The sequence below is a fragment of the Macrobrachium rosenbergii genome, chromosome 56 (genome assembly GCF_040412425.1).
Source record: "Macrobrachium rosenbergii isolate ZJJX-2024 chromosome 56, ASM4041242v1, whole genome shotgun sequence".
Taxonomy (NCBI): domain Eukaryota; kingdom Metazoa; phylum Arthropoda; class Malacostraca; order Decapoda; family Palaemonidae; genus Macrobrachium; species Macrobrachium rosenbergii.
This window is the reverse complement of record NC_089796.1, coordinates 40,122,302-40,131,663: the sequence shown is the minus strand read 5'-3', so window position 1 is coordinate 40,131,663 and position 9,362 is coordinate 40,122,302. Positions and strand designations below refer to the sequence as shown.

Below are 9,362 nucleotides of genomic sequence, written 5' to 3'. Positions count from 1 at the left end.
GGGTGAGGTTGCTTGAGGAGAAGTTTCATTTGTCGCAACATACAAAGCATCAAGCTACAGGCTTTGTCATTAGATACTTCCAACTCTTTTAGCGAATAGCATGCCAGCATGGAAAGAGAGAGAGAGAGAGAGAGAGAGAGAGGGGGTGAACATGGTTTTTTTTATACAGTACATATTACGATTATAATAAATCAGTATTGAGGGATTTTACTTTAACATTTGATTGATATTTTACTTATTTGGAAATAAGTAAATCACTTTTTTATCATAAAAAATGTATTTAGTCACGAAAATAAAATGAAAATACAGTAATTAGTGATATTGCTCTATGAAAAAAATCTGCGAATTAGTGAATTTCCCCGTGATATATTTAGAGATATGTTTCACAGAAAAAACCATGAAGCACTGTCCACGATTGCTGAGCCGCGACCTAGCAGGGGTCCACTGTATTTATATTGGTTTGATACACGTGTGATAAAGATTTTATTGCTTTATCTATGTCACATTATATAAGCATATATTTGTATCAATAATTTACTTCGCCAAGCCCAGTATTAAACGTCTATGAATAATACAAATATACAGGTTGTTCTTTACAATTTAAAAAATATATTACAAAAGCCATTAATGAGACATGTATCTTAATCAGATTTGTTCTATCTATGTACTCAGCAGTTATCAAAGTTTTTAATCACATTGCATTTGTGTATTTCAGATACCCTGTTGATGGTTACTGAAACAAAATTGCATATGCAGGCTCAGCAAAACTTCAGAACTAAGTATGGAAAAGAGACACCGTCACATCCGTCAATTTGAGCATAATACAAAATATTTATGGAGTCAGGGACAGTGTTGGATAAAGGCAGGAGTGGACGACCAAGAACATATGAGGAAAACATGGATCGTGTAAAACAAGCCCTTCATCGTTCTCCTACAAAATCCATCTGTACTACTGCCAGACACTTACAGCTACCACGTTCAACAGTGCACAAAATCCTACACAAGAACTTGCGATTGTACACTTACAAAGTGCAACTCATACAGACACTCAAGCCAAATGATAAACCAAATGATAAACCAAGAACGAATTTCTGAGGATGAAAAGTTCCTCAACCGAGTTTGTTTTGGTGATGAGGGAAACTGAACACACACATAATGTGAGAATCTAGGGATCAGAACATCACCATGTCACTAAGGAACTTCACCAAGATAGTCCAAAGGTGAATGTGTGGTATGGGATCAAGTGCAATCGAATCACTGGTCCATTTTTCTTCAGCGAGAAATCAATTACTGCAGATGCTTACCTTGACTTTTTGACTGAATATGTGGCACCAAAACTAGATGACCTTCAACCAACCATCATTTTCCTGCAAGATGGTGCACCACCACACTGGGGATTGCATGTTTGTGGGTTCCAAAATCAAACATTTCCAGACTGGTGGATTGGAAGAGATGGCCCAATTCCCTGGCCACCTTGTTCACCAGATATCACTCCCCTGGGCCTCTTTCTATAGGATTATGTTAAAGATATTGTGTATTGAACAAAGATATGGGACATCGCTAATAATGCCCATATAGAGGTGTATTAAATGAGGCAAAAAACTTCAATATCTACTGCTCATTTAGTAATAATTTTCACATATTTGTGTTCCTAACCACAAATATTTTTTTTATTATACTTATGATTTATCATTGTTTTCATGTCTACCTAAATATCCAGATATGTATTCACATGCAAATACAGTACTTAATTTCTCCTAGTCACTTACTTGAGCCAATCAACAAAAGATGAAATGATCCTTCGCCTGTTTATTTCTGATGCAACTACAGTGTGTCCAGACAATGTCCAATTCCTTAATGGATGATTCTTCTTAGACCAAGTATTCTTTTCTGTATGTTCAAGATGTTCTGTCTTGCATATGTCTTTGTAAGGCAAACAAAGGGCTACCTGTGAGGATAAAGAAATATGGATAAGAAATTTCCTGAACAATTTTGTTTCACACATCCAAGGATGTTTCTTTTATTGATGCATTATCACTTGTCAAGCTGATATAGTTGTACTTAATCACACAAATTTGACTGCCATCCAAGTCAGGGGAGCCCCAGTAAACCCAGCCTAAAGTTCTTATTTCGTGAGTCTTCAAACCAGGAGATTATAAAGAAAGCCAAGAAAGAATTATATACAGGACTTTAAGAGGACTAAAACACTACATTTCTTAGGAAATAATGGAAAGTCTGCACATTCTCCATTTTCAGTTTTAGCTAGGTCACAAGATTACAGTTCTAAGGAAATATGGGAAAGTCAGCACATTCTCCATTTCCACTTTTAGATAGGTCACAACATTAAAGTTTTTAGGAAATACTAAAGAGTCTGCACATTTTCCATTTCCAGCTCTAACCTAGGTCACAACGTCACAGTTCTTGGGAAACTCTAGAAAGTCTGCACATTCTCCATTTCCAGTTTTAGCTAGGTCACAACATTACATTTCTTAGGAAATAATGAAAGTTTGCACATTCTCCATTTCCAGTTTTAGCTAGGTCACAATATTAGAATTCTCAGGAAATACTGGAAAGTCTACACCTTCTCCATTTTCAGCTTAGATAGGTCATAACATTACAGCTCTTAGGAAATACTGGAAAGTCGTCACATTATTCATTTCCAGTTTTAGCCATGTCACAACATTACAGTTCTTAGAAAATACTGCAAAGTCTGCACATTCTCCATTTACAATTTTGGCTAAGTCACAACATTACAGTTCTTAGGAAATACTGGAAAATCTGCACATTATGCATTTCCAGTTTATATAGGTCAAAACATTACAGGTCTTGGGAAATAATGAAAAGTCTGCACATTCTCCATTTTCATTGCTAGATAGGTCACAACATTACAGTTCTTAGGAAAAACTGGGAATTTTATACATTCTCCAGTTTCACTTTTAGCTAAGTCACAACATTACAGTTGTTAGGAAATACTACAAAGTCTGCACATTCTCCAGTTCCAGTTTAAGCTAGGTCACAACATTACAGTTCTTGGGAAATAATGGAAATTTTTCACATTCTGCATTTTCACTTTTAGCCAGGTCACAACATTCCATTTCTTAGGATATACTACAAAGTCTGCACATTCTCCATTCTCAGGTTAAGCTAGGTCACAACATCACAGTTCTATGGAATACTGGAAATTTTTCACATTCTGCATTTTCACTTTTAGCTAGGTCACATTACATTTCTTATGAAATGCTGCAAAGTCTGCACATTCTCCATTTTCAGTTCTAGCTAGGTCACAACATTACATTCTTAAGAAAGACTGGAAATTTTTCACATTCTGCATTTTCACTTTTAGCTAGGTCACAACATTACATTTCTTAGGAAATACTAGAAAGTCTGCACATTCTCCATTTTCAGTTTAAGCTAGATTACAACATTACAGTTCTCAGGAAATACTGGAGATTTTTCACATTTGGCATTTTCACTTTTAGCTAGGTCACATTACATTTCTTAGGAAATACTGCAAAATTTGCACATTCTCCATTCTCAGTTTCAGCTAGGTCACAACATTACAGTTCTTAGCAAATACTGGAAATTTTTCATATTCTGCGTTTACACTTGTAGATAGTCACAACATTACATTTCTTAGGAAATACTGGAAAGTCTGCACATTCTCCATTTTCAGTTTAAGCTAACTCACAACATTACAGTTCTCAGGAAATTTTGGAAATTTTTCACATTTTGCATTTTCACTTTTAGCTAGGTCACAACATTACATTTCTTAGGAAATACGGCAAAGTCTGCACATTCTTTAATTTCACTTTGAGCTAGGCCACAGTTCCTCGTTGGACGGATCGTTATAGTCCTCGGCTAGCACCTTACTGGGCCCGCGTTCGATTCTCCGGCTGGTCAGTGAAGAATAAGAGGAATTTATTTCTGGTGATAGAAATCCATTTCTCGGTATAATGTGGTTAGGATTCCACAATAAGCTGTAGGTCCCGTTGCTAGGTAACCAATTTATTCTTAGCCACGTAAAATAAGTCTAATCCTTCGGGCCAGCCCTAGGAGAGCTGTTAATCACCTCAGTGGTCTGGTTAAACTAAGGTATGCTTAATTGTTTTAAGCTAGGTCACAAAATTACAGTTCTTAGGAAATACTGCAAAGTCTGCACATTCTACATTTTCAGTTTAAGCTAGTCACAACATTACAGTTCTTATGAAGTGCTGGAAAATTTTCACATTCTGCATTTTCACTTTTAGCTAGGTCACAACATTAAATTTGTTAGGAAATACTGCAAAATCTGCACATTCTCCAATTTCAGTTTAAGCTAGATCACATCACAGTTCTTAGGAAATACTGGAAATTTTTCACATTTTGCATTTTCACGTTTTGCTGAGTTGCTACATTACTATTCTTAAGAAATTCTGCAAAGTCTGCACATTCTCCATTTCCAGTTTAAGCTAGGTCACAACATTACAGTTCTTAGGAAATACTGTAAATTTGTCACATTCTGCATTTTCACTTTTAGCTAGGTCACATTATTACATTTCTTAGCAAATACTGCAAAGTTTGCACATTCTCCATTTTCAGTTTGAGCTAGGTCACATCATTACTGTTCTTGGGAAATACTGGAAATTTTTCACAGTCTGCATTTTCACTTTTAGCTTGGTCACAACATTATACTTCTTAGAAAATACTGGAAAGGCTGCACATACTTCATTTTCAGCTTTAGCTAGGTCACAACACTACAGTTCTTATGAAATACTGTTAATTCTGCACATTCTCCATTGTCAGTTTAAGTTAGGCCACAATATTACAGTTCTTATGAAATACTGGAAAGTCTCCACATTCTACAGTTTCACTTAGCTAGGTCATAAGACTACAGTTCCTAGGAAATACTATTAAGTCTACACATTCTCCATTTACAGTTTGACCAAGGTCACAATATTACAGTTCCTAGGAAATAATGTAAAGTCTGCACATTCTCCATTTTCAGCTTCAGTTAGGTCAGAACATTAGAGTTCTTAGGAAATACTGGAAAGTCTGCATATTCTCCATTTTCAGTTTAAGCTAGGTCATAACATTACAGTTCTCAGCAAATACTGGAAAGTCTGCATATTCCCCATTTTCAATTCTACCTACAGTAGGTCACAACATTAGAGTTCTGAGGAAATACTGGAAAGTCGGCACATTCTCCATTTCCATTTTTAGCTAGGTCACAACATTACAGTTCTTAGGAAAGACTAAAAAGTCTGTACATTTTCCATTCCCAGATTTAGCTAGGTCACAACATCACAGTTCTTAGGAAATACTAGAAAGTCTGCACATTTTCCATTTCCAGTTTTACCTAGGCCACAACATTACAGTTCTTAGGAAATAATGGAAAAACTGCTCTTCCTCCATTTCCAGGTTTAGCTAGGTCACAATATTAGAGTTCCCAAGAAATACTGGAAAGTCTGCACATTCTCCATTTTCGGCTTAGGTTCTTAGGAAATACTCGGAAGTTGTCACATTCTTCATTTCCAGTTTTAGCTAGGTCCTTAAATTACAGTTCTTGGGAAATACTGCAAAGTCTGCACGTTCTCCATTTTCACTTTTGGCTAAGTCACAACATTACAGTTCTTAGGAAATACTGGAAAGTCTCCACATTCTCCATTTTCACTTTTAGCTACGTCACATCATTACAGTTCTTAGCAAATACTGGAAAGTCTGAACATTCTCCATTTCCAGTTTTAGGTAGGTCGCAACATTTCAGTTCTTAGGAAATACTAAGAAGTATACACATTTTCCATTTCAGGTTTTAGCTAAGTCACAACATTTCAATTCTTAGGAAATACTGCAAAGTCAGCATATTCTCCAGATTCAGTTTAAGCTAGGTCACATCATTACAGTTCTTGGAAAATACTTAAAATTTTTTTACATTCTCCATTTTCACTTTTAGCTAGGTCACAACATTACATTTCTTAGGAAATGCTGCAAAGTCTGCACATTCTACATTTTCAGTTTAAGCTAGGTCACAACATCACAGTTCTTGGGAAATACTGGAAATTTTTCACATTCTCCATTGTCACTTTTAGCTATGTCACAACATTACATTTCTTAGGAAATACCGCAAAGACTGCGCATTCTCCAATTTCAGTTTAAGCAAGGTCACAACATTAAAGTTCTCAGAAAATACTGGAGATTTTTCACATTTTGCATTTTCACTTTTAGCTAGGTCACATTACAATTCTTAGAAAATACTGCAAAGTCTGCGCATTCTCCATTCTCAGTTTAAGCTAGGTCACAACATTACAGTTCTTAGGAAAGACTGGAAATTTTTCACTTTCTGCATTTTCACTTTTAGCTAGGTCACAACATTACATTTCTTAGGAAATATTGCAAAGACTGCACATTCTCCAATTTCAGTTTAAGCTAGGTAACAACATTACAGCTCAAAGGAAATACTGGAAATTTTTAACATTTTACATTTTCACTTTTAGCTAGTTCACATTACATTTCTTAGGAAATACTGCAAAGTCTGCACATTCTCCATTTTCAGTTTAAGCTAGGTCACTATATTACAGCTCTTAGGAAATACTGGAAATTTTTCAAATTCTACATTTTCACTTTTAGCTAGGTCACAACATTACAGTTCTTAGGAAATACTGTAAAGACTGTATATTCTCCAATTTCAGTTTTAGATAGGACACAACATTTCTGTTCTTAAGAAATACTGGAAATTTTTAACATTTTGCATTTTCACTTTTAGCTAGGTCACAACATTACATAACCCTAGGAAATACTGCAAAGTCTACACATACAATTTCGGTTTAAGCTAGGTCACAACATTACTGTTCTTAGGAAATACTGGAAATTTTTCAAATTCTGCATTTTCGCTTTTAGCTAGGTGATAACATTACATTTCTCAGGAAATTCTGCAAAGTCTGCACATTCTATATTTTCAGTTTAACCCAATAACCGTTTTCTATGGGAAGCAGCTTTGGTACCCCCAGCTGTCACCTAAGAGTGTGGCTAGGAAAAATTTACGCTACCCAGACTGTCAGTAAAAAGTAAAAACCACAACATGGCAACTACTCTCCCAGCCCTGCTATCTTTTGAGGGCTTGGGGCTACGTTTGCTTTTTCTTTTTTTTATCAGTTTCTGTATCTTATTCCATATATATTAACCCATTGTGAGGTTTAGTACTTTTGATGGGACAATCCTTTGCTGATTGTTCCCTTGATGGGTTGTTGCCTCCTTACTTTTTTGTTTTCTTTGCACTCTGTAGGAGTTGACGTCTGTCTCGGTGTCTTCGAGAGCGTCAGTCAGGTTTGGAATAGCAGCCAGTCAGGTTCTCGACAGCATAGCAGCTTCTTTGAATACTTTGGAACTGCAGGCATTTGCTACCTGTGGCCCTCTGTAGTTGGAGGATTACACTGATGGCTGAACCGTGTCCATCAGTGGAGCAGTGTTGTTCCTGTTTGACAGCAGTCTTGCTGTTGCCTTGACTCTGCTGATCATCTGTCGTTTTTGGAGATGTTCCTGTTGGCCGTCATGGGGCGGTTTCCAATGATCGTATGGCAGCGTTCAAGGGTGTTCGTCCTCTTCGACCTTTGTTTGATCTCGACATCTGTGTAGATTGTCTGTTGTGTTTTTGGACTGCACGAGGTTGCTCTGGTATTACTTATACCGTTGTATTGGTATTTATACTGTTGTATTGGTATTCTTTATGCTGCTTTATTATTCATGATCATGTGTGTTGCTTAATTATTTAGGCTATTCTTGTACTGTTTGATGCTCCTTGATCATATTGTTTATGCTGTCTGTTTTGTTTATAATTTATTTTGTGATGTAGCCAAAGTGTTGTTCACTTATAATGATTACTGTTTTGTTAATGTAATGTGATTGTCTTTCATAGGGTAACTTTGGTTTGGCTATATCTGTGTTATTTTGATTTGGAACTGACTCTTGTTATGAATATGATGTATTTATATTTTGATAGACTCATTATGGTAGTTAACGTTGCTGCTGGTAATCATATTTCATTTATGGTAATTTTGAGTATGTAATTTATTTGACTTTTGAACCAAACCTGACTCACTTGTAAATATGTATATACTCGTATCTTGTTATAATAAACTAGTTTAAGGTCACTTTATCGTTTTGTTCAGCTCCTTCCTCCTTTGTCTGCCTCAATTTCTGCCAGTCATTCCAGTCCCGTATTTTTTTTTTTATTTAAGAACCTGTTGAACTGACGGCGGTTCATTACATTGGTGACCATGTTTCAGGATTGGTTCTGTTTTGTCTGGCAGGGTTGTGGCGGCACTGGAGGAGAGTGTGAGGTGTAAAAAAAAAAAATTTAATTTTTTTTTCTGTTAGGTAAGGAGGTGTGAGGTTTAGCACTTTTGATGGGACAATCCTTTGCCGATTGTTCCTTTGGTGGATTGTTGCCTCCTTTCTTTTTTGTTTTCTTTGCACTCTATAGAAGTTGACATCTGTCTCGGTGTCTTCGAGAGCATCAGTCAGGTTTTGGAATAGCAGCGAGTCAGGTTCTCGACAGCATAGAAGCTTCTTTGAGTATTTTGGAACTGCAGGTATTTGCTTCCTGTGGCCCTCTGCAGTTGGAGGATGACGTTGATGGCTGAACCGTATCCATCAGTGGAGCAGTGTTGTTCCTGTTTGACAGCAGTCTTGCTGTTGCCTTGACTCTGCTGATCATCTGTCGTTTTTGCAGATGTTCCTGTTGACCATCATGGGGCGGTTTTCGATGATCGTATGGCAGCGTTCAAGGGTGTTCGACCTTTGTTTGGTCTCGACATCTGGGTAGATTGTCTGTTGTGTTTTTGTGCTGCACGAGGTTGCTCTGGTATTACTTTTACCGTTGTATTGGTATTTATCTTGTTGTATTGGCATTCTTTATGCTGCTTTATTATTCATGATCATGTGTGTTGCTTAATTATTTAGGCTATTTTTGTATTATGTTTGATGCTGCTTGATCATATTGTTTACGCTGTCTGTTTTGTTTATATTTTGTGATGTAGCCAAAGTGTTGTTCACTTATAATGATTACTGTTTTGTTAATGTAATGTAATTGTCTTTCATAGAGTAACTTTGGTTTGGCTACATCAGTGTTATTTTGATTTGGAACTGACTCCTGTTATGAATTTGATGTATTTATATTTTGATAGACTCATTATGGTAGTTAACGTTGCTGCTGGTAATCATATTTCATTTATGGTAATTTTGAGTATGTAATTTATTTGATTTTTGAACCAAACCTGACTCACTTGTAAATATGTATATATCTTGTTATAATACATTAGTTTAAGGTCACTTTATCGTTTCGTTCAGCTCCTTCCTCCTTTGTCTGCCTCAATTTCTGCCAGTCATTC

The 9,362-nt window shown here is 36.3% G+C and overlaps 1 protein-coding gene and 1 long non-coding RNA gene across 2 annotated transcripts in view; one reads left to right on the top strand and one right to left on the bottom strand.

Annotated features, from left to right (window-relative positions):
* Positions 1-1,753, top strand: part of LOC136836356 (uncharacterized) — a 30,552-nt gene extending 28,799 nt beyond the window's left edge. The window contains exon 5 of the long non-coding RNA XR_010852377.1: positions 716-1,753. This is a non-coding gene — a long non-coding RNA (uncharacterized lncRNA). The remainder of the gene's footprint in view (positions 1-715) is intronic.
* The window catches only part of LOC136836355 (uncharacterized), a 450,152-nt gene that overhangs the window by 135,918 nt on the left and 304,872 nt on the right, over positions 1-9,362 (bottom strand). The window contains exon 9 of the mRNA XM_067100539.1: positions 1,770-1,948. Coding sequence (XP_066956640.1) covers positions 1,770-1,948 — 179 coding nt within the window. The remainder of the gene's footprint in view (positions 1-1,769; positions 1,949-9,362) is intronic.